The sequence below is a fragment of the Coregonus lavaretus genome (assembly GCF_964263955.1).
Source record: "Coregonus lavaretus genome assembly, contig: HAP1_SCAFFOLD_898, whole genome shotgun sequence".
Classification (NCBI taxonomy): domain Eukaryota; kingdom Metazoa; phylum Chordata; class Actinopteri; order Salmoniformes; family Salmonidae; genus Coregonus; species Coregonus lavaretus.
In genome coordinates, this window is record NW_028167051.1 from 122,215 (window position 1) to 148,952 (window position 26,738).

The window sequence follows — 26,738 nt, forward strand, 5'->3', positions numbered from 1 at the left end:
CATCAAGGCAAAGGGTGGCTATTTGATTTGTTTAACAGTTTTTTTGGTTACTACATGATTCCATATGTGTTATTTCATAGTCTTGATGTCTTCATTATTATTCTACAATGTAAAAAATAGTAAAAATAAAGAAAAACCCTTGAATGAGTAGGTGTGTCCAAACTTTTGACTGGTAGTGTATATATATATATGTTAAATTATTCACAGAATTGTGGTAGAAATGTGCCCAAAAAGCAGTCCGAAGATTGATTTCTGAACATGCAAAATGGATATGTCCATTTTAGTCATCTAGCAGATGCTCTTATCCAGAGAGACTTACAATTAGTGCATTCATCATAAGATAGCTAGTGGAACAATCAGTAAGTACATTTTTCCTCAGTAAAGTAGCTATCAGCAAAGTCAGAGCTAGATACAGGGCCATCATTGTACATATCCATTTTACAAGTTTAAAGGTGAAATATTGCAATAATTATTGATCATAACATCATCAGAAGTCAGCGATTCTGACAGCTTTTTGGGCACATTCTTACCACAATTCTGTGAATAATTTAACATCTTTACACCATCAGTACAAATTTGCTTGGAGAATCTCAACATCTTAACAACATTTACATTTTAGTCATTTAGCAGACGCTCTTATCCAGAGCGACTTACATGAGCAATTAGGGTTAAGTGCCTTGCTCAAGGGCACATCGACAGATTTTTCACCTAGTCGGCTTGGGGATTAGAACCAGCGACCTTTCGGTTACTGGCACAACACTCTTAACCACTAAGCTACCTGCCGCCCCACAAGTCACATAATAAGTTGCATGGACTGACTGTGTGCAATAATAGTGTTTAAACATTATTTTTTCATGACTACCTCATCTCTGTACCCCACACATACAATTATCTGTAAGGTCCCTCAATCGAGCAGTGAATTTCAAACACAGATTAAACCACAAAGACCAGGGAGATTTTCCAATACCTCGCGAAGAAGGGCACCTATTGGTAGATGCGTAAAAATTAAAAGAGCAGGCATTGAATATCCCTTTGAGCATGGTGAAGTTATTAATTACATGGATGGTGTATCAATACACCCAGTCACTAGAAATATATATGCGTCCTTCCTAACTCAGTTGCTGGGGAAGAAGGAAACTGCTCAGGAATTCCACCATGAGGCCAATGGTGACTTTAAAACAGTTACAGGGTTTAATTGCTGTGATAGGAGAAAACTGAGGATGGATCAACAACATTGTAGTTACTCCACAATACTGACCTAATTGACAGAGGGGAAAGCAGGAAGCCTGTACAGAATAAAAATATTCCAAAACATGCATCCTGTTTGCGACAAGGCACTAAAGTAATACTGCAAAAAAAAATGTGGCTGCATTATGTTATGGGTATGCTTGTCATCGTTAAGGACTGGGAGTTTTTCTGGATAAAAAAAAGGTAATGGAGCTAAGCACAGGCAAAATCCTAGAGGAAAACCTGGTTCAGTCTGCTTTCCATCAGACACTGGGAGATGAATTCACCTTTCAGCAGGACAATAACCTAAACACAAGGACACATCTACACTGGAGTTGCTTACCAAGAAGACAGTGGCTGAGTTACAGTTTTGACTTAAATCTACTTGAAGTATATGGTTGTCTAGCAATGATCAACAACCAACTCGACAGAGCTTAAAGAAATTTGAAAAGAATAAATGGGCAAATGTTGCACAATCCAGGTGTGGAAAGCTCTTAGAGACTTACCCAGAAAGACTCACAGCACTAATCGCTGCCAAAGGTGCTTCTACAAAGTATTGACTCAAGGGTGTGAATACTTACGTAAATGGTATATTTCTGTATTTCATTTTCCAGAAATTTGCTAAAATCTATTTTATCCATTTTGAATTCATGCTGTAACACAACAAAATGTGGAATAAGTCAAGAAGGTGTATGAATACTTTCTAAAGACACTCTATAAATGAGTTTAACTGCTTTACTGGTTAGTTATCTTTTCAAAGGAGCTAACTTAGCTTGCTTGCTAGCTAGCTGTAGATTGGCTGGCTATTTAGCTAATGCTTTCATCTAACGACATAATGCCGCAAGTACATCTACTACTTTTACTAACTGCTTAGCTAGCTATTTTCTCTGGAGCAATGAGCTAATATAGCAAGCTATATCTTAGCTGGCAAGCTGTATCTTTGCTGTCTGTTTAGCTAGTTAGCTAATGTTTTTAATCTAACTAGCTAATGTTACATTAAAGCAAGTACAACTACTATTTTTACTAACTGCTTAGCTAGCTATTTTCTCTGGAGCAATGAGCTAATATAGCAAGCTGTATCTTAGCTGGCTGATAGATATATACATATATTTTCATCTTACTAACACAATTGCAGGATGGTGTATAATTAAAGGTTCCTCGCATGCTTGTCAATGTCAATAGGAGCCTCTCAGACTGTTGTGTAAGTAAAGGCTCCTCGCAGGCTGGTGAGGATAATTAGAGGCCTCGCAGGCTGGTGAGGATAATTAGAGGCCTCACAGGCTGGTGAGGATAATTAGAGGCCTCGCAGGCTGGTGAGGATAATTAGAGGCCTCGCAGGCTGGTGAGGATAATTAGAGGCCTCGCAGGCTGGTGAGGATAATTAGAGGCCTCGCAGGCTGGTGAGGATAATTAGAGGCCTCGCAGGCTGGTGAGGATAATTAGAGGCCTAGCAGGCTGGTGAGGATAATTAGAGGCCTCGCAGGCTGGTGAGGATAATTAGAGGCCTCGCAGGCTGGTGAGGATAATTAGAGGCCTCGCAGGCTGGTCTATGGAATTTCCAGGATGGTCAAAGCACAGCCTGTTAAATAATTGTTAATTGTAATTGTTGATTAACAATGTCATTAACGCTGTCATTGTTTCCTTTATTTCAGACAATGCCTCCTGTCAAAAAATGCACTTGTAAGTCATTATCGCTCCGAACGTACAAAATCATGCAGAAGCAAATCATTTTGCAGATCACACATACGCATTTATCAATTTAAGATATACCTATTTCAGTGTCTTTAAAAATACACTGCTCAAAAAAATAAAGGGAACACTTAAACAACACAATGTAACTCCAAGTCAATCACACTTCTGTGAAATCAAACTGTCCACTTAGGAAGCAACACTGATTGACAATAAATGTCACATGCTGTTGTGCAAATGGAATAGACAACAGGTGGAATTTATAGGCAATTAGCAAGACACCCCCAATAAAGGACTGGTTTTTCAGGTGGTGACCACAGACCACTTCTCAGTTCCTATGCTTCCTGGCTGATGTTTTGGTCACTTTTGAATGCTGGCGGTGCTTTCACTCTAGTGGTAGCATGAGACGGAGTCTACAACCCACACAAGTGGCTCAGGTAGTGCAGCTCATCCAGGATGGCACATCAATGCGAGCTGTGGCAAGATGGTTTGCTGTGTCTGTCAGCGTAGTGTCCAGAGCATGGAGGCGCTACCAGGAGACAGGCCAGTACATCAGGAGACGTAGAGGAGGCCGTAGGAGGGCAACAACCCAGCAGCAGGACCGCTACCTCCGCCTTTGTGCAAGGAGGAGCAGGAGGAGCCAGTGGCAGTTCTAGACACATTTTACTAGGGGGGCCAAGGAGGGGCCAGTGTTTAATCAGGGGGGCACACATAAAAAAACTGGCAACACATGATATTCAAAGATTATAAACTTTATTTTACTTTAAAATCATATGACATTTATTATAACACGTATTTTGTACAAGAGTGCAGATGCAAGAGAGATAGTGCCATAAAAATGAAAAAATAAATAAATATATATTTTTTTTAAAGTACAGGGTACAAATACAGGGTTCATATTCAATGTGAACAAAACTCCAGGATACAACAAAGGGTACAACAATGTGCCATTTCCTATTTATGGAAGCCCCACTACTGTGGACAGTTGATTCCACATTTTGTTTTAAGAAAGAAAACTTTCTGAGTGATTTATAAACAAAACACACTACCCTGTATCCATTTAGGTCAAATAAACCAAATCAGAAAATAAATTCAATTCAAAGAGGCTTTACTAGCATGACCATATTGACATACAGTATTGCTAAAGCACATAAACAGGGAAACGTGTTACACATTAACATCCAGTAGTCCAATAGGATGCAGACAATAAACATTAAGTTAACATTCGTTTAAAAGCAACAATCATGTCAACACAATGTAGCAATATGAACAACACTGATGGATATCAGCAACAACATGAAAACAAGAATATTACAGGTGTCTGTGTGTGTGTGTGTGTCTGTGTCTTTGTGTACTTCACTGTCAGTTGATGAGCAGGTGTACAAAAAAAGGCTTTACAACATATATGGGCAAGTCCATTTAGGACAGCACATTTCCACCATAGTTCACATTAGGAAAAAATGACAGCATGAATGCTCACTAAACAAACATATACTACATATACCTTTTTATACACATTTTTTTCCAGTAATTTTTTAAGAGTGAAAGGGAAGTAAGCAATCGCTCATCATAGGATCATACATATTTCAGTTACAATATTAGTTACAATATTAGTGTTAGTTAGATCATCATGTCAAAGCTGGACCTGCAAAGTCTGAACGACACAAGTGTGCAATGATTGGAGTGATTTTGTTTCTTTTTTTTCTTGCTTTGCTTGTTTTCAAAAGGAAAAATCATAGTTGGTAAAAAATAAAATAAACTTTCGTTGAAAGGTATCACACTGTATAATTTACAAATATCTAAAGAGGTTTAGTGGATGCCATAAAACATCTGTGGAGCTTGAAGATTTGTAGTACATAGATGTTTGGCAGAGATAATTCAAAAGAATAAAATCATAAACTCTATCTATCTATCGAGAGAGAGAGAGAGAGAGAGAGAGAGAGAGAGAGAGAGAAGTGTTTCCTTAGAGCAGTACATGCAGCAATCACTTAATGGAGTGATGTCATAATGGGCCACAAAACTTTGGGGATGTGGATGGAAAGTTACAGGCAGGAGAGGGGAACCAACAGAAGCAGGTCTTGAGACATGAGTTTGCCCCTTTTTGAAAACCTCTTGAGAGAGGATTGGTGGGATATATATACATACATACACTCTAGTAGTGTGTGGAACTACTGGTACTGTGAGGAAAAAAAGATAGATGATGTAAAATGAAAAATAAAACAAGCTTCAGCTTCTTAAGACACGGTGGGTTCATCTAAGTAGACACATGTAACTTCATGTGGACACCAGACTGTCTTTGTCTACACATCTAACTTCATGTGGACACCAGACTCTTTGTCTACACATCTAACTTCATGTGGACACCAGACTCTCTGTCTACACATGTAACTTCATGTGGACACCAGACTGTCTCTGTCTACACATGTAACTTCATGTGGACACCAGACTCTTTTTCTACACATGTAACTTCATATGGACACCAGACTGTCTCTGTCTACACATGTAACTTCATGTGGACACCAGACTCTTTGTCTACACATGTAACTTCATGTGGACACCAGACTGTCTCTGTCTACACATCTAACTTCATATGGACACCAGACTCTTTGTCTACACATGTAACTTCATATGGACACCAGACTGTCTCTGTCTACACATGTAACTTCATGTGGACACCAGACTGTCTCTGTCTACACATGTAACTTCATGTGGACACCAGACTCTTTTTCTACACATGTAACTTCATATGGACACCAGACTGTCTCTGTCTACACATGTAACTTCATGTGGACACCAGACTCTTTGTCTACACATGTAACTTCATGTGGACACCAGACTGTCTCTGTCTACACATGTAACTTCATGTGGACACCAGACTCTTTGTCTACACATGTAACTTCATATGGGTACCAGACTGTCTCTGTCTACACATGTAACTTCATATGGACACCAGACTGTCTCTGTCTACACATGTAACTTCATGTGGACACCAGACTCTTTGTCTACACACGTAACTTCATATGGGCACCAGACTGTCTCTATCTACACATGTAACTTCATGTGGACACCAGACTCTTTGTCTACACACGTAACTTCATATGGGCACCAGACTGTCTCTGTCTACACACGTAACTTCATATGGACACCAGACTCTTTGTCTACACACGTAACTTCATGTGGACACCAGACTAACTCCATTCATTTTACCGGTGGTATTGAGAACAGATAAACCCACCGTGTCTTAAGAAGCTCAAGCTTGTTGTTTTATTGTTCATTATATCTCTTTTTCCTCACAGCGGCACTCATACGCTACTAGCGTATATATCATATAGATACACTACAGCAACAGGATACGGCGGTTGTGCTGTCTGGCAAAACGGTCCACAAATACATCAAGATCCAGAGCCTTGGCCCTTCTGGACTCTATGCTCAGGACACCAAGAACACTGAGTCTCTCATCACTAGTGGTGGACCGCAGGAAGGTTTTTATCAGTTTCAGTGTGGAGAAACTGCGTTCGCAAGAGGCTGAGCTTACAGGAAGGGTTACAGCAATCTTGCACAGTCTAAAGAGCTCAAAGAAAACTTCCCTGTATGGCTCAATAAAACAAACCAGCTCAACTGTACTGCATGGCTTTTTGACTTCACCACTCTGTATTTTTCTGTCCAAAACTCTCTTAAATTGATGGAGCTCATGCCCTAAATCATCAATGTCTGCATTATACAAACGGCCAAATGAAAAAACATTGCTCTCCTTTAAAAAGGTATCACTCTGGGGACTGAGAGACTGTATGCTTCTCATGAGCTCACAGTTTGTATTGGAGAAACGTCTGTTCAACTCATTGAGCATGCTGTCAATTACAGGATAGAAAAATGATGTGAGAAACATATCTTTGTCACGTTCTACCTCCCTCTGACCAACAGTGCTTAGCGTGCAGTAGCCACTGAGTCTAGAGCTCAGCATTTTCTGACGTTTCGCCACTGACCTTGTTGCAGAATCACACTGCTCACAAATATTCAATGCTTCATCCCACAACTCATCAAAGAAAGACTCCTGCCTGTGGTCTTTCAATGTCAGGACTAAAGCATTTACTAAGTCAACAGCACTTGACAGATCAACAGTTTGTGACTGTAACATGTCAGACAATAGCTTTGTCTCCCCAAACAACTTACGCAGAGTAACAAGATGCACAACAAATTCTAGGTCAATTTGAGCAAGAAGACCTCGGGCCTCAACAGTTCTTTCACCATGACGTTCTTGAGCAATCTCTTGCAGTAGTCGTTTAAGGGCAGGTAGAGTGTCCATGATATTACGTAGGGCTAGAAATCGGCATGACCAACGTGTGTCGCTTAAACGTTGCAGCTCTCTGGTTCTGCCATACATTTCTCTTTGGAGAGACAGCCATTTTGGGTGCACATATGAGGAAGAAGTAAACATATAAAGACTCTGTAACAAAGAAAAAAACTCCTCCGTTTCTGGGACACTTTTGACTACATCAACTAACACTAAATTCAGACAATGAGCACTACAATGGACGTAGAAGGCAAATTTAGCCTGTTCTTTGATCCTTGCCTGAACCCCTGAATGCTTACCGCTCATAACGGCAGCGCCATCGTACGCTTGGCCTACGAGGTTATTTTTGTAGTCCAGGCCATAACGTTCCAGTAAGTGTACTATTTTTCTAGTAAGCCCTGCTGCATCTAACCTCTCTGCAGATTCAAAATGGAGAAAACTCTCCTTAATGGCCCCATTGTAATAGTACCTGAGTGTGAAGGACATCTGTTCTTTTTTTGAAATATCCTTTGTTTCATCTGCCATGACGCTAAAAACCTCACTTTTCTTCACTTCTTCTATGATTTCAGACCGAACCATTTCTGCCAAACAACCCAAAACCTCATTCTGGATGATCTTGCTTGTGTACTTTGCATTGTGAATGGAAGTTAATCTTCTCTTAACAAGTTGGTCGTGGTTAGCAACTGTGTTAAGAATTTCCCTAAAGTTTCCTTTGTTAGTGGACCCTTCAGATTCATCATGTCCTCTTTGTGCTATGTTTTGTGTAGCTGTAAGCAACAGCACTTCCCCAACTGTTTTAATGTATGCCTGATTTTCTTGTACTTGTTTAGTGTGTTCTTTGTCAAGGAGATCTGTTAGTGTTGCGTCAGTTCTAACAGCTCTTTGATAATCCCTCCATGCGATCATTGCACACTTGTGTCGTTCAGACTTTGCATGTAGTGAAAACCCTGCATTTCTCATAGTTGCCTTTTTCCAGTTTGTAAAACCAGGTGTTGAAACAAAAACGGTGTCTGGGGCATTTGGTGTGCTAAAATGTCTACATGCATAGCAACATGTAGAGTCCGTCATTACAGAATACTCAAGCCATGGATGAGTAGTGTACCAGTTTGGTCTGAAGCTTCGTCTTCTGTCCCCCATCAGTGTGGTTGGGAATATCTTCAAGTTCGGCTGTACTGGTACGTCATACTTAGACTTGCTGATATCTGAAGAAGATGGACAGTAAACATAGGGCACAACTACAACATTTATTTACTGTATATCTGCATGTATTTCAAAATGTAGGCAAAGTATTTACTTTAAAAAAAAAAACAGAGCCATATTGACACAAAAAAGAATTAACAGCAGAAAGCAGCATTTTAAGGACACCCAGCAGGCCTACCATTACATTGTAATTGCATTGCTTTGCAAATAGTAAGAACCTTCCTCATCACAAACCTGATGGTGCAGTACTTGATCCACATGGATCCACTTGCTGTCCCTCTGGCTGTTCATCTCTCTGTCCCTGTATGCTTTCTTCTTCATGCTTCTCACCCTCTTCTTCATTCTCCTCGCCCTCTTCTTCATTCTCCTCACCCTCTTCTTCATCCTCCTCACCCTCTTCTTCATCCTCCTCACCCTCTGGAATTTCCCTCTCTTTGTCAGACCCCTCACTTTCATCACATGCTGGCTCTCCCTCTTCCTCAACTTTCTCAAAACCTCGATTTGTTTCTCTCACTTTTTTGTTTGCTGGGGCAAAAAATGACTTTATGTCCCTTCCTCGTTTCATGATAACTATTAGAAGAAGAAAAAACGTAGGGGCATGCATTACATTTTGTTACCTAACCATCCCTCCCTACTTAACACTGGCAGATAACCTGTTGATTACTTTACTAAAAATGTATTTGTTATCGCGATGCAACAGCCAAGACGGATGAAGTTACGTGGTTAACATCACAACATTGTGTAGACCTAGCAAGGATAGCCTACTAACATTTGGATATTTGCTTCTGCTTCGATGAGTTTGCTTAGATATGATTACATTTCTAAACAAATCGAGACCAGACATTTAAAAACTTGATTTGATTTATGTGTGAGGAACAAAAGGAACATGTAGGCTATGTGCAAGAACAACAAGTCACTTATGATATTAAATCGTTTTCCTTACCTTCGACTCCTGCAAATCGTAGCTCCTCTCGCAAATAGTAGTTGCTGAGCTCTCATTCACCGAAGCAGCACCACACGTGGCAGGCAGGCAGATGGCAGGATACAGTTTTTGGGTGCGCCACTCTAATTTACCCGTGTAGAACGTTGCCGTGTAGAGCGTTGCATTAGTTCCGCTTTTGGCGCTCGCGTGTAAAATAGTTATAAATTCATAATTTTTTATTTGGTCAGCACGGGGGGGCCACAGGAGTGGCCAGGGACATTTCCAGGGAGGCACGGGCCTCCCCCGGCCTCCGTGTAAAACCGCCACTGGGAGGAGCTTCATGAGGCTGGTGTGAGGGCCCGACGTCCACAGGTGGGGGTTGTGCTTACAGCCCAACACCGTGCAGGACGTTTGGCATTTGCCAGAGAACACCAAGATTGGCAAATTCGCCACTGGCGCCCTGTGCTCTTCACAGATGAAAGCAGGTTCACACTGAGCACGTGACAGACGTGACAGAGTCTGGAGACGCTGTGGAGAACGTTCTGCTGCCTGCAACATCCTCCAGCATGACCGGTTTGGCGGTGAGTCAGTCATGGTGTGGGGTGGCATTTCTTTGGGGGGCCGCACAGCCCTCCATGTGCTCGCCAGAGGTAGCCTGACTGCCATTAGGTACTGAGATGAGATCCTCAGACCCCTTGTGAGACCATATGCTGGTGCGGTTGGCCCTGGGTTCCTCCTAATGCAAGACAATGCTAGACCTCATGTGGCTGGAGTGTGTCAGCAGTTCCTGCAAGAGGAAGGCATTGATGCTATGGACTGGCCCGCCCGTTCCCCAGACCTGAATCCAATTGAGCACATCTGGGACATCATGTCTCGCTCCATCCACCAATGCCACGTTGCACCACAGACTGTCCAGGAGTTGGCGGATGCTTTAGTCCAGGTCTGGGAGGAGATCCCTCAGGAGACCATCCGCCACCTCATCAGGAGCATGCCCAGGCGTTGTAGGGAGGTCATACAGGCACATGGAGGCCACACACACTACTGAGCCTCATTTTGACTTGTTTTAAGGACATTACATCAAAGTTGGATCAGCCTGTAGTGTGGTTTTCCACTTTAATTTTGAGGGTGACTCCAAATCCAGACCTCCATGGGTTGATACATTTGATTTCCATTTATAATTTTTGTGTGATTTTGTTGTCAGCACATTCAACTATGTAAAGAAAAAAGTATTTAATAAGATTATTTCATTCATTCAGATCTAGGATGTGTTATTTTAGTGATCCCTTAATTTTTTTGAGCAGTGTATTTATTTGCGGTAACAAGTTTGATTGGAGAATCATCTAATGAATGAATATGTACTTCATCTGAAACATTCTTACGAGAGTTTAAAAACATGCATTTAGTTTTGCCCATATTAAGCACAAACTTTTAAAATCAGCAAGGGAATCCTGCATAGCTATAGAATCGGACTAATTTTGACAGCCAGATCAACAGTCAGGTCAGTAGCATACATAATAGCATCATCCGCATATAGATAACGTTTACAATTGAACGGATTGACCCAATGGTGTTTATAAAAATAGTGAAGAGAACAGGTCCCAAAATCAACCCGTTATATCTGTATGCATTTCAAGAAATTCAGACGTAACCCCATCAATCACAATGGCCTGAGTTCTGTCACTAAGATAATCATGAAACCATGAACAGGCATCAGAGCTCAGGCCTATCGAGGACAACTTCTTCAATAAAATAGCACGATCAACCGTATCAAAAGCTTTTGACAGGTCCACAAACAAAGCAGCATATTTCATTTTAGTGTCTAAAGCATTGACAAGATCATTAACAACTAAAGTGGTTCCTGTAATAGTGCTATGGCCAAGCCTAAACCCTGATTGGTTTACATTCAAAATACATTTCTCAGATAAAAACAACAAAGTTGTACATTTACCAAGGATTCAAGAATCTTAGCTAGACAAGGAAGCCTTCTAATGGGGCGATAATTATTAAGCTCACTACTATCCCCGCCCTTCTGGAGTGGCAGCGGAAGAGCTGGTAACAATGCTAAATAAAACAATTGGGTTATTGAGCCAACAATGATGGGCGCTGCAGACCGCGATCCAATTGGTCGGCCCCTTTGGATTTCTTGTTGTCTATTGCTGGCAAAGCATCCAATACTTATTTTTCTGTAAATAGCCTAAAAGAAAAGCTTTGACCATCATTTCTCTGATCATTCAGCAAGTTTGCCCTATCAGCATCCAGCCCAATATCATTGTGAATAGCAGTGGCGGCTCCTGAAAAAATTCTCAGGAGGGGCAATTTTTCTGATGATTTAGGTGACCTACACACATTTTAAAAAAGATATGTCCAGCAACAACATGAAGACAGGGGCAGCATATAAGTCAATACCAGAAGCATTTATTGACTGATCTCAAAAGTGTTGGCTTACCAGGGTTGGTGGAGCCCTCAGTTTCATCTTTGCCTCGCAAAGCTAACTCAAACACTCCGCAAAACTTCACACACTGGATTAGCCGGCTGAGGATGTGGCGGTTCTTGCTAATGTCGTAGTAAATATATTTGTTATAGTGAATATGGAATATGATATGTTGAGTAAAATGTTGTGCTAAGATCTATTTAGGTCAGGAGCTGGTTATAAGTTCTGTTCCTATCCAATAACAATGGACAAAAGGGTCCTATCTTGTCAGCCTTGTCAGCAGGTGGCCAAGGACAACACCCACGCCATAGGCCTCTCAGTTCTTCCAACTCACGAGTTCTTGCTCTGAGGACACACACACACACAAACACACACACACACACATCATCACTGTTAAACACACACACACACACACACACACACACACACACACACATCATCACTGTTAAACACACACACACACACACACACACAAAAATCCCCTCTCTTAGGCTGAACATTTGAAGACAGAGAACCCGACTCAGAGCCAATGCAACAGTGACAGTAGCCTGGAGGGGACCTCGCCCAACTCATCAGGACCAATCAGAAGATCAGAACTACTAGATTCAACCTACTTCATTTATTGCATAAAATGTCTGCACACAATGTTTCGGGGCTCTCTTCAGATAATAATAATAATAATAATAATATGCCATTTAGCAGACGCTTTTATCCAAAGCGACTTACAGTCATGCGTGCATACATTTTTGTGTATGGGTGGTCCCGGGGATCGAACCCACTACCTTGGCGTTACAAGCACCATGCTCTACCAGCTGAGCTACAGAAAGTGGATACTCATGGATGCGCATCGCAATTGTAAAATGTCAACACAATTGGAGACACCACGTCATTTTTGGAGACATGTTATTGACAGTAAACTATTGTAGATGCGACTGCTAACTAAATAAAACATTTTAGCTGGCTAGCTAATCATCTTAGCTAAATGTGGGGCAAACAATTCAGTTATTTACCGTTAATTTGAGGGATTGGGGTGAAAGAAATCGAGTTACATAGTGATACTTTACGATATACTGTATTGACAATATCGCAATATTTTAGCGCTAGTTGGCTGTACCTGCACCAAAACACCATTATTGTTCCTTCATAGCTTGTTCTCAATCTTTTCACATTGGGAGCCAATTTGTTTTCAGCACTTTTATTTCCATGACTGATCAAAACTCGTTCTCATGGCTTTCTGATCCCTCTGCAACAGACATATGGTGCGCAATAAAATCACAGTATCGAATCGCAATACGTATAGAATCATGAGACTCGCAATGCTGATGCATATATCTTATCGTGAGGTTCCTGGCAATTCCCAGCCCAAGTTCATTTGCCACAACAAATCTCTTCGCTAGCAAACGCGATGTCTTCTCCAAAACGGCAATGTGTCTCCAGCAATGTTTACTTTTTTGACGTTCTATGGCATCTCCACTTTCCAAGCATATATGACCACATGTAATATTTTGGTAAGTGATGCAAATAGTGAACTATGTAGGGCCAGGATGTAAAATATATGTAGCTGCAGCAATTTCTCTTATCTGATATGGTAAGTAATGGGGCTTAATTTATAGCTCCCTAAGAGTTTGACGAACGGGTCCGTGAACGCGATTCCAGATATCTTTACCTCTGAATAAACTGCCTTTATTATACCATATCCACCCTGTCCAAAGTCTCTACTTGGTCTCAGTTCTCCAGTAAACTTGTGATTATCAACACTAACCTCATCGTTGTGGCGGCGGACAGCTAGCCTGTATCCCTCATCCAGTTGAGTGAGTGGCAATGTCTTTTTTCGTTCGTACCAATTTTTGGAAAATCCTCGGGTGTAGGACTTTCCGCCTTTAGTAGAAACCTGTTGAATTATAAAATTTGGTCTCGGAGGTCCTAATTGTTTCGTTGCCAATTTATCTTCATTTGTTCGCAGACAAAAAGGAACTTCTTTCAAACAATCCGCTCTTTTCTCAGTTACGTTCATGGTTACGTAACGTATGACGAAAGCGCGTAAGTGCAAGCCCACAGACACCCATTGAGATTGTATTGAAGGCTCTGAAATTTGAAAAAAATAGATTTTACATGGGAGTCTATGACAGACTTCTGGGCGATTTTCAACCTGACTGAAATCGCCCCAAAAGGGGGGGGAGCCATTTGAAGCACGACTTTAGCCTGATTCGACATTTAGTGGCAGTGTGGCACTGTGGCAGATCAGACGTATAGATTACAACACTGATAACTACTGTTGCCGTGATATAATTGATTAGAAAAAAAATCCCTTCCTTTTCCCGTTTGGCAGTGCGTCGCCCATATCGCCCTATTGAACAGGCCGCCCCTGGTGAATAGGCTTAGAAGTTCTTTCAAAGAGGTAGCCCGCTGAAAATAAAATGGTGATTAAATGCATCAATGATGGCATTTGTTTCCGTAATGAGGCCAGTGTCTGAATTAATTTGTTGTGGCAGAGAGGAGGAAGTAGAATCCTTCAGGGATTTGACAGTTTTCCAGAATTTTGCCGGGTTCCCATTACAATCCGAAAAAGCGGTTACATAATAATTAGATTTAGCCTTTCTGATTTGTCTTACACAATGATTCCTCAGCTGCTTAAAAGGTTGCAAATTGTATTTGTCACATGCGCCGAATACAACAGGTGTAGACCTTACAGTGAAATGCTTACAAGCCCTTAACCAACAATGCAGTTTTAAGAAAAATAAGTGTTAAGTAAAAAATAAAAGCAGTAAAATAACAGTAAAAATAACAGTAGCGAGGTTATATACAGGGGGGTACCGGTACAGAGTCAATATATAGGCTATATACAGGGGGTACCGGCACAGAGTCAATGTGCGGGGGCACCGGTTAGTCGAGGTAATTGAGGTAATATGTACATTTACATTTACATTTTAGTCATTTAGCAGACGCTCTTATCCAGAGCGACTTACAGGAGCAATTAGGGTTAAGTGCCTTGCTCATGGGCACATGCATAGATAATAAACAGAGAGTAGCAGCAGTGTAAAAAAGAGGGGGTTGGGGTATTTGCAATGCAAATAGTCCAGGTAGCCATTTGATTGGCTGTTCAGGAGTCTTATAGCTTAGGGGTAAAAAAAAAAAAAAAAAATGGGTAGAAGCTGTTAACAAGCCTTTTGGACCTAGACTTGGCACTACGGTACCGCTTGCCGTGCGGTAGCAGAGAGAACAGTCTATTACTATTGTTGGGGCCTTCCTCCGACACCGCCTGGTGTAGAGGTCCTGGATGGCAGGAAGCTTGGCCCCAGTGATGTACTGGGCCGTACGCACTACCCTCTGTAGTGCCTTGCAGTCGGAGATTGAGCAGTTGCCATACCAGGCAGTGATGCAACCAGTCAGGATGCTCTCGATGGTGCAGCTGTATAACTTTTTGTGGATCTGAGGACCCATGCCAAATCTTTTCAGTCTCCTGAGGGGGAATAGGCTTTGTCGTGCCATCTTCACGACTGTCTTATTATTATTATTATTATTATTATTATTATTATTATATTATTATTTGCCATTTAGCAGACGCTTTTATCCAAAGCGACTTACAGTCATGCGTGCATACATTTTTGTGTATGGGTGGTCCCGGGGATCGAACCCACTACCCTGGCGTTACAAGCGCCGTGCTCTACCAATTGAGCTACAGAGGACCACATGGTGTGTTTGGACCATGATAGTTTGTTGGTGATGTGGACACAAAGGAACTTGAAGCTCTCAACCTGCTCCACTACAGCCCCGTCGATGAGAATGGGGGCGTGCTCGGTCCTTCTTTCCTGTAGTCCACAATCATCTCCTTTGTCTTGATCACATTGAGGGAGAGGTTGTTATCCTGGCACCACACGGCCAGGTCTCTGACCTTCTCACTATAGGCTGTCTCATCGTTGTCGGTGATCAGGCCTACCACTGTTGTATCGTCGGCAAACTTAATGATGGTGTTGGAGTCGTGCATGGCCATGCAGTCATGGGTGAACAGGGAGTACAGGAGGGGACTGAGCACGCACCACTGAGGGGCCCCCGTGTTGAGGATCAGCGTGGCAGATGTGTTGTTACCTACCCTTACCACCTGGGGGCGGCCCGTCAGGAAGTCCAGGATCCAGTTGCAGAGGGAGGTGTTTAGTCCCAGGGTCCTTAGCTTAGTAATGAGCTTTGAGGGCACTATGGTGTTGAACGCTGAGCTATAGTCAATGAATAGCTTTCTCACGTAGGTGTTCCTTTTGTCCAGGTGGGAAAGGGCAGTGTGGAGTGCAATAGAGATGGCATAATCTGTGGATCTGTTGGGGCGGTATGCAAATTAGAGTGGGTCTAGGGTTTCTGGGTTAATGGTGTTGATGTGAGCCATGACTAGCCTTTCAAAGCACTTCAAAGCACTTCATGGCTACAGACTTGAGTGCTTCGGGTCTGTAGTCATTTAGGCAGGTTACCTTAGTGTTCTTGGGCACAGTCAGGGCCTAAGCCTGTGTTCTTGGCCTTGACCCAAGCATCATCTCTTTTATGAATGACTTCTGATAATTCCGGAGTGTAACAGGCATTCGAGCTACGGTACTTAAGGGAGCATGATTATCCACAATAGTATTGAAGACATCTGCAAGGGGCTCAAAGCTAAATCAGGTTCAGGGATAGCTGAAATACAATCAAGGTCACTAAAATAAAGATAATGTAAAAAAGCCTGTTCACTGAAGTCCTCTTTGTGATGACACGAGGCTTAGATGTTTGTATTCTCACGTCTCTAACACAAACGGTCACTAATATATTGGGCGAAGACACCAGTAGAAACATATTTCACTGGTGTATTCGATAAGATAAGAACAATCAGAGTTGACTTTAAAGGACCTCTCACCTCTGGGCGGTGTAGGCTTAGTCACCAGCTGGGTTAGGTTCAGATCATTACACATGTCTTTTAGATTGTATGAAGCCTGCATTTCCCAATCATAATTTAGGTCACCCAGGATAATAACATCTCATTTAATAAGAAGTTTAGTAACTTCTCATTTACTTAACAAACTAGTTAACTCCTCAAGTGCACAAAGGTTATCCAAGGGAGGACAGTAGACCCCTATAACAGTTATGGATACATTTTTCCCCAGACAAAGGCTTAAAGATAGTAGCTAAATGGACATGGATGTCAGTAAAGAGACAGAAATTATTTTTTATTAAAATGGCCACTCCACCACCTCTACCCTGTCTGTCAGCTCTGAACACATTATAACCCTCAATATTAATATCAGAGTCCAGAATGTCCCCAGAGATCGAATATCAGAATGTCTTGATTCGTCTGCATAGCCCAGATCTCGATGTAATCCAGTTTAGGAAGTAAGCTTCTAATGTTCAGATGGATCAACCCAAGTCCTTTGCAATTTTTTTAAGTCACATGGAGTCTCCAACTCCGACAAGCTATGTTCAATAGGCGTTTGCAGGACCTGTCTGATGGTTGATACTGATATAGTTGGTATGGCTATAGGATTGCATAGAACTGCACCAATTGGTCCCTATTAGTAATAGAGGAAGGAGTAGAAATCTAAATTACTTTCCCAATGTTAGCACCATACGGCCTGAGGCCACAGCTGATAGCTGATGTTCTGAAAGAGCTGCAAAATCTGGACCCCTACAAATCATCTGGGCTAGACAATCTGGACCCTTTCTTTCTAAAAAATAGCAGCCAAAATAGTCGCAACCCCTATTACTAGCCTGTTCAACCTCTCTTTCGTAACGTCTGAGATCCCCAGAGATTGGAAAGCTGCCGCGGTCATCCCCCTCTTCAAAGGGGGTGACACTCTAGATTCAAACTGTTACAGACCTATATCCATCCTGCCCTGCCTTTCAAAAGTATTTGAAAGCCAAGCTAACAAACAGATCACCGACCATTTCGAATCACACCGTACCTTCTCCGCTATGCAATCCGGTTTCCGAGCTGGTCATGGGTGCACCTCAGCCACGCTCAAGGTCCTAAACGATATTATAACCGCGATCGATAAGACAGTACTGTGCAGCCGTCTTCCTCGACCTGGCCAAGGCTTTCGACTCTGTCAACCACCGCATTCTTATTGGCAGATTAAATAGCCTTGGTTTCTCAAATGACTGCCTCGCCTGGTTCACCAACTACTTCTCAGATAGAGTTCAATGTGTCAAATCAGAGGGCCTGTTGTCTGGACCTATGGCAGTCTCTATGGGGGTGCCACAGGGTTCAATTCTTGGACCGACTCTTTTCTCTGTGTATATCAATGATGTCGCTCTTGCTGCTGGTGACTCTCAGATCCACCTCTACGCAGACGACACCATTTTGTATACATCTGGCCCTTCATTGGACACTGTGTTAACAAACCTCCAAACGAGCTTCAATGCCATACAACACTCCTTCCGTAGCCTCCAACTGCTCTTAAACACTAGTAAAACTAAATGCATGCTCTTCAATCGAACGCTGCTGGCACCTGCCCACCCGACTAGAATCACTACTCTCGACGGGTCTGACCTAGAGTATGTGGACAACTACAAATATCTAGGTGTCTGGTTAGACTGTAAACTCTCCTTCCAGACTCACATTAAGCATCTCCAATCCAAAGTTAAATCTAGAATCGGCTTCCTATTTCGCAACAAAGCCTCCTTCACTCATGTTGCCAAACATGCCCTCGTAAAACTGACTATCCTACCGATCCTTGACTTCAGCGATGTCATTTACAAAATAGCCTCCAACACTCTACTTAGCAAATTGGATGTAGTCTATCACAGTGCCATCCGTTCTGTCACCAGTGCCCCATATACTACCCACCACTGTGACCTGTACACTCTTGTTGGCTGGTCCTCACTACATATTCGTCGCCAAACCCACTGGCTCCAGGCCATCTATAAATCACTGCTAGGCAAATCCCCGCCTTATCTTAGCTCATTGGTCACCATAGCAACACCCACCCGTAGTATGCGCTCCAGCAGGTATATCTCACTGGTCATCCCCAAAGCCAACACCTCCTTTGGCCGCCATTCCTTCCAGTTCTCTGCTGCCAATGACTGGAACGAGCTGCAAAAATCTCTGAAGCTGGAGACTCTTATCTCCCTCACTAACTTTAAGCATCAGTTGTCAGAGCACCTTACCGATCACTGCACCTGTACACAGCCCATCTGTAATTAGTCCACCCAACTACCTCATCCCCATATTGTTTTTTATTTTGCTCATTTGCACCCCAGTATCTCTATTTGCACATCATCTCTTGCACATCTATCATTCCAGTGTTAATACTAATTGTAATTATTTTGCACTATGGCCTATTTATTGCCTTACCTCCATAACGGGCGGCAGGTAGCTTAGTGGGTAAGAGCGTTGTGCCAGTAACCGAAAGGTCGCTGGTTCTAATCCCCGAGCCGACTAGGTGAAAAATCTGTCTGTGCCCTTGAGCAAGGCACTTAACCCTAATTGCTCCTGTAAGTCGCTCTGGATAAGAGCGTCTGCTAAATGACTAAAACAATTTAAAAAATTAAAAAATAACTTGCTACATTTGCACACACTGTACAGTGAGGGGAAAAAAGTATTTGATCCCCTGCTGATTTTGTACGTTTGCCCACTGACAAAGAAATGATCAGTCTATAATTTTAATGGTAGGTTTATTTGAACAGTGAGAGACAGAATAACAACAACAAAATCCAGAAAAAAACGCATGTCAAAAATGTCATAAATTGATTTGCATTTTAAATGAGGGAAATAAGTATTTCACCCCCTCTCAATCAGAAAGATTTCTGGCTCCCAGGTGTCTTTTATACAGGTAACGAGCTGAGATTAGGAGCACACTCTTAAAGGGAGTGCTCCTAATCTCAGCTTGCTACCTGTATAAAAGACACCTGTCCACAGAAGCAATCAATCAATCAGATTCCAAACTCTCCACCATGGCCAAGACCAAAGAGCTCTCCAAGGATGTCAGGGACAAAATTGTAGACCTACACAAGGCTGAAATGGGCTACAAGACCATCACCAAGCAGCTTGGTGAGAAGGTGACAACAGTTGGTGCGATTATTCACAAATGGAAGAAACACAAAATAACTGTCAATATCCCTCGGCCTGGGGCTCCATGCAAGATCTCACCTCGTGGAGTTGCAATGATCATGAGAACGGTGAGGAATCAGCCCAGAACTACACAGGAGGATCTTGTCAATGATCTCAAGGCAGCTGGGACCATAGTCACCAAGAACAATTGGTAACACACTACGCCGTGAAGGCCTGAAATCCTGCAGCGCCCGCAAGGTCCCCCTGCTCAAGAAAGCCGTCTGAAGTTTGCCAATGAACATCTGAATGATTCAGAGGAGAACTGGGTGAAAGTGTTGTGGTCAGAGGAGACCAAAATGGAGCTCTTTAACTCAACTCGCCGTGTTTGGAGGAGGAGGAATGATGCCTATGACCCCAAGAACACCACCCCCACCGTCAAACATGGAGGTGGAAACATTATGCTTTGGGGGTGTTTTTCTGCTAAGGGGACAGGACAACTTCACCGCATCAAAGGGACGATGGACGGGCCATGTACCGTCAAATCTTGGGTGAGAACCTCCTTCCCTCAGCCAGGGCATTGAAAATGGGTCGTGGATGGGTATTCCAGCATGACAATGACCCAAAACACACGGCCAAGGCAACAAAGGAGTGGCTCAAGAAGAAGCACATTAAGGTCCTGGAGTGGCCTAGCCAGTCTCCAGACCTTAATCCCATAGAAAATCTGTGGAGGGAGCTGAAGATTCGAGTTGCCAAACGTCAGCCTCGAAACCTTAATGACTTGGAGAAGATCTGCAAAGAGAAGTGGGACAAAATCCCTCCTGAGATGTGTGCAAACCTGGTGGCCAACTACAAGAAACGTCTGACCTCTGTGATTGCCAACAAGGGTTTTGCCACCAAGTACTAAGTCATGTTTTGCAGAGGGGTCAAATACTTATTTCCCTCATTAAAATGCAAATCAATTTATAACATTTTTGACATGCGTTTTTCTGGATTTTTTTGTTGTTATTCTGTCTCACTTTTCAAATAAACCTACCATTAAAATCATAGACTGATCATTTCTTTGTCAGTGGGAAAACGTACAAAATCAGCAGGGGATCAAATACTTTTTTCCCCTCACTGTATGTTGTGAAATCTGTTATGAATGTATTGTAAATGTTTTTAAAATGTATAACTGCCTTAATTTTGCTGGACCCCAGGAAGAGTCGCTGCTGCCTTGGCAGGAACTAACGGGGATCCATAATAAATACAAATACAGAACACGATACGGATCTTTCCAGGGGATCCAGGGGGGGGTGGATGGGGGCGGAACGGTGCGTCTACCAACGGATCCGCAACCTCGTATAACAAAATAACATTAGAGCTTATAGTAACATAAACATTGGCGACACACTGGTGTGGAGTAAGTCTCAGGTGGAAATTCACCACGAGAGGCTTTATGAATACCGGGCCTGCTGTCTTATTCAGCTAGCCATGTTAAACATCATTAAAATACAGTTGCTTCAACATGATCATCATTAAATAATTTTAACTCAGACATTTTGCGAACAATGAGCATTGTCCTTTAACAATAACTAAAGCTTCCTTCGTGTGAAGATAGAATGAAACAGGATATTTGAACAACTGTCTTCTATCATTAATCAGTAAGGACTCCTGCTGCCTACAAATTCAGACTGATCTCTACCAAATAAGCAATATGGGTTATAGACAATGTTCTACAAGTTCAGTCATTCAATCATACCTTTTTCAACCATGATATGTTGTTTTCTTACAGGTTTAGTTAGAATTTCATTCTTCTCACTGACACAATTTAAACAATGGACACTTATGTGTTCTCTCTCTTGTGAATATTCTTAATGTGTGATTTAAGGGAACTACTCTGATTAAAGCATTTGTCACAATTGTTGCAGCGATATGGTTTCTCTCCAGTGTGAATTCTCTTGTGGCGTGTCATGTCACGTAGTGTTGTGAAGCGCTTTTCACATATAGAACACTTAAATGATCTCTCCCCTGTGTGAATCTTCATATGTATTGTCATGTTTCCTCTTTGAAGGAATCTTTTGCCACAAACGTCACACTTAAATGGTTTCTCCCCTGTGTGAGTCTTCATATGTCCGGTCAGGTTTCCCTTCTGAATGAAGCGTTTGCCACAAACTTCACACTGATGTGGTTTTTCGCCAGTGTGAATTTGCTGATGGAGTTTTAGAGAAGGGGCTGACCTGAAGCCTCCTTCACATATAGGGCACTTGAATGGTTTCTCCCCTGTGTGAGTCCTCATATGTTGTGTCAGGTTTCCCTTCTGGGTGAAGCTTTTGCTGCACATGTGGCACATATGCAGTTCTCCATCTGTGTGAAACCTTGAGTGTTTTTTTAATGTTGACCTTTGAGTGAAGCATTTGTCACATTCTTTGCACTGATATGGTTTCCCTCCATTGTGAATTTTCTGATGGACTTTTAGATCAGAGGCTGTTGTAAAGCAATTATCACATGCAGGACACTTATTGGCTCCCTCCCCTGTGTGAGACTTCATATGTCCTGTCAGGCCTCCCTTCACAAGGAAGCTTTTGCCACAAACTTGTGGTTTCTCTCCAGTGTGGATTTGATGATGTTGTTTTAGAGAAGGGGCTGACTTGAAGCCTTCTTCACATATAGAGCACTTGTATGATTTCTCCCCTGTGTGAATCCTCATATGCACTCTCAGGTAACTCATGGTTCGGAAACTTTTGCCACAATCACTGCAGAGAAAGGTTTCCTCTGATAGTTTTTTTTCTGGCTTCTCTCCACAGTGATTCTGCTGGTGGCGTTTTAGAAGACTTGACGATGTAAAGCCTTCCTCACATACAGGGCACTTAAATGATTTCACTCTTGTGTGGATTCGCTGGTGAAGTTTAAGATTAGTTGGTGATGTGAAGCATTTTTCACATACAGAACACTTACATGGTTTCTCTCCAGTGTGAGTCTTCATATGACGTGAACGGCCTCCGCTCTGAGTGAAGGTTTTGCTGCATAAGTGGCACTTATATGGTTTCTCTCCAGTGTGGATTTGCTGGTGGCATTTTAGTTTATTTGAATATGTGAAGCATTTTTCACATACAGGGCACTTGAACGGTTTCTCCCCTGTGTGAGTCCTCATATGCACTCTCAGGCCTTTCTTCTGAGTGAAGCTTTTGCTGCAAACAATACACTGATGAGGTTTCTCCCCTGTGTGAGTTACCACATGTACTCTCAGGCACGCCTTCCTAATGAAGCTTTTACTGCAAAGGTTACACTGATGGGGTTTCTCCCCTGTATGGATTCTCTGGTGGAGTTTGAGACAAGTCGATGATATGAAGCCTTTTTCACATACAGGGCATTTAAATGATTTCTCCCCTGTGTGAGTTACCATATGTACTCTCAGGTACGCCTTCCTTAAGAAGGTTTTGCCGCAAACATTGCACAAATATGGTTTCTCCCCTGTGTGATTTACCATATGCCTAATGAGGTATTCCTTCCTAATGAAGCTTTTTCTGCAAACATGGCACTGATATGGTTTCTCTCCGGTGTGAATTCGCTGGTGGATTATTAGATAACTCAATGTTGTAAAGCCTTTTCTACAAACAGAACATTTATGTAGTTCTCTCTCTGTTGGAGTCACTGGTTTTCTCTCTGGGTGAGTAGTACTCATATGCTTGTTGAAGTCTTTCTTGACTCTGAAGGAATTGCCACATTCTTTGCACTGATATGGGTCACCTGTGTGAATTTGCTGATGCTCTTTTAAAGCAGCTATGCCAAGAAAGGATTCACTGCACACAGGACATTGCTGTGGTCTCTCTTTCTCACCTGTGTGAACTTTCTGGTGTAGTTGTAGACCGTTAAGTGATTTAAAGATTTGAAGACAGAAAGGACACCTGTGTGATTTCTCCCCTTTGTGAATTCTCCAATGTACTTTTAAAGGGCCTGGTGTCTTAAAGTGTTTACTGCACACATGACACTTGTATGGTTTCTTGCTGGTGTGAGACTTTAATGGTGCTTTCAGCTCACTGGTTGACTTGGCCTCAGTGCAGACTTGAGAGGTTTGTCCTTTCTTTCCCCGTGTTCTCTTTGACCCTGACGGTAGTTCTTCACTCTCGTCTTCATCAATACTTACAATGATTTCACTCAGAGCTGCAGAACTGTCTGGATTTACTGCAGAGAGGGGTTGAGAGTGACTGGTTGGTTCTGATACTCTGTAGTCCTCGTCATCCGATGCTGATTGGGTCTGTTCAGTTGTGTTGGTGGGTAGAGAGTCTGTCTTGCTGTCCTGGTCACAGTCACTTTCCACACAGGGAGGAATAAATATCAACTGTACAATCTCTGTGGTAGCAGACCTAAGTCTTTGAAGCTGCTCTTCCTCCTGACTGGTCCTGAGTTCCTCCTGTTCCTCTGTAATCTGTGTGGGCTCTGGGTCCTCCTGCCCCGGCCTGGGGCTCCACTCCTCTTCCTCCTGACTGGTCCTGAGTTCCTCCTGTTCCTCTGTAATCTGTGTGGGCTCTGGGTCCTCCTGCCCCGGCCTGGGGCTCCACTCCTGCTCACAGTGCTGCTCTTCCTCCTGACTGGTCCTGAGTTCCTCCTGTTCCTCTGTAATCTGTGTGGGCTCTGGGTCCTCCTGCCCCGGCCTGGGGCTCCACTCCTGCTGCTTAGGGGGAACCTCGTCTTCAGGTAGAGTTAGCCGCTGGGGGTCTGGAGAGAGAGGAGAGGATATAGGTAGCTAGCACTCAAGAAACATTTTACATTGAAGTCTATTCAGAATTGTCTATGCTGTGCTGAACTAATGCAAAATAACTGCAGCAGGTGATTTAGTAGCCCCATTTTGCTGCTTCGTACTTCATATTTACAATATTACTTCAGAGGAAGTTCCTAACGACCTGCATTCAGGTCTAAGTTGAAGATATCCAGGTTAGGACAAGACAATTCTAATATCCCATAACTCTGCATGAATGAGGAATAATTCTAAAAAGGGACCGGCGCTGGTCCCATGAATCTCTTTATTTTCTAAAGCTTCTGCATTGGAATACGAGTTTGTTCAATCCGGTTATCTTCAACCTAGGTTCAGGTTAATAATTATGGTTAATGGATATGCCTTCACAGATGGGAGACATGATCTGGAAACATGTGAACTGGTGTCTTATCATATTGTATTACCTTGTCAGATAAATGTTACACATCTACATAAATTATGTTTTAAAGAGAAATTTCAAGCAATTGTAAATTATCAATAATTGTGAATTACACGTTATAACACTTTGTCCTCAAGTTGGCACTTGGTAGTATGATTTATTAATACATTCATTTAGCAGTTAGCTAAGATAAAAAATGCCCACACCAGCGAAAAATCCACTTTTTTTTCAGCTGAAAGACGATGCCCAGAGCTTACCAGTGATGTTGCACAACGATTTAAGTCAGTAAGTCATCGTTTTAGTCAAACGTATGATATATTTGGGCTTGAACAGGGAATCCGAAGTTAAACTTCAGGTTTTTCCGTGTCTATGTCATGTGTTTCATGATCAAATTAAATACATTTATATCTGACTATATGTATTTTGCGAGGGATGGCTTTAGTTCATTTGGAATCACCTACTGGTCTTTGTATATTTTTAATAAAGATTGTCATTTCTAAACCTTTTCAAGAGCAAATATGAAAAAAATTGAGTATACGCCTTTTTAGATCATTGACATTAAATACAAAAATTACATGTTTTTCCAGAAATTATAAAATAGTTTGACAACCCTGTTTGTAAGCTTTTAAATTATATACATCTCAACCAATTACATTTTCCATTGATGAAGACATGGTGTGGTATGCAAAATGGGTCAACTTTGAGCACCTTTATCTCTTGAATGTTTTGGCATTCATTATTATTATCATCCTCGTCATAAGCTCTTTGATATCATTATGGATTTGTAACAACAAATATTGGCTATTATCTCACATGGCAACACAATCTGATACGACAGCTGGACCACGTTCATTTGCCAAACGTTATCGAACAGTGCAGATAAAATGTAACGAATAGAGCCGACGTGATTCCTTATTCTACGTCACCGAGGCATGTTTGGTCTCCATAGAAATATGCTGTCTGAACGTTCCAAAACGTTAGGTTATTGGGCTAGCCCACTAGCTAGTGTGATTCAGCAAACAAAATGTTGAATAACCTTACGTTAAATAAGTAACATGCTTTTTGATCGCTACAAACCTGCTCCTAAATGATCTAGAAGAAGCCCCCGTAGACGGTCGTTCTCTCCCTGAACCTCTGCTATCGTCTTTTCCACCACAACAAATATCTCAACTGCCGCTGTTGTTAGCCGCTCCTGGTACACTGCTAACGTCTTTTCCGCCGAACCAAATATCTCCACTGCTGCTGTTGTTAGCCGCTCGGTGATAAACACATTCAACAGCTGTAGTTTAGACATTTTGGGGGACGGATTAAAACTTCAGACCCTTTTTTTTATTCCCATAAAAAACATAGATAAAACCCACAACTCTTGTTCAAAACATGCAACCAAAGACAGTACTGTATAGCTTGAAAACGGATGATACTGAGACTGCTGTGAAGCAGGCAAGAATAACTAAGTACTTCTGGGTCACGGATTTTTGGTATCCTTCAGAATAAGAGTCTTATCCTGTATACTTTGTAAATTATTAATTAGGGCGAAAATAATGGAAAATGTGCACAATTACTGATATTTTATACTAGTTATTATACAAATACAAATTAAAAGTATTTAAATGAGATTTGTGATTTATTCGGGGTGGGGGTCCATTCTACATTCTACTCAGGAGCACTTCAGCGTCGATGCTGATTTTATGTACGGTGCAATTTGTATATCATATATGTAAAAACAATTGGATTTAAATTGATTAGCCACTCTTTAAGGTCTGCAAAATGAGCAGTGACACTCCTCTTGGTGTAAACTCTGTGGATTTGGAAACTAAAAGTGCTCCTGAGTAAAATGGACCCGC

The 26,738-nt window shown here is 42.1% G+C and overlaps 1 protein-coding gene across 1 annotated transcript; it reads right to left on the bottom strand.

Moving 5' to 3' along the window:
* Positions 1–21,162: 21,162 nt before the first annotated feature.
* Positions 21,163–26,188, bottom strand: LOC311113945 (uncharacterized protein; the record flags this gene model as incomplete). Its single annotated transcript, XM_084189219.1, has 2 exons — positions 21,163–24,457; positions 25,972–26,188. 2 exons carry the CDS (start codon positions 26,186–26,188, stop codon positions 21,585–21,587), a joined length of 3,090 nt encoding a protein of 1,029 aa, XP_084045345.1. The 3' UTR covers positions 21,163–21,584.
* Between the last annotated feature and the right edge of the window lie 550 nt (positions 26,189–26,738).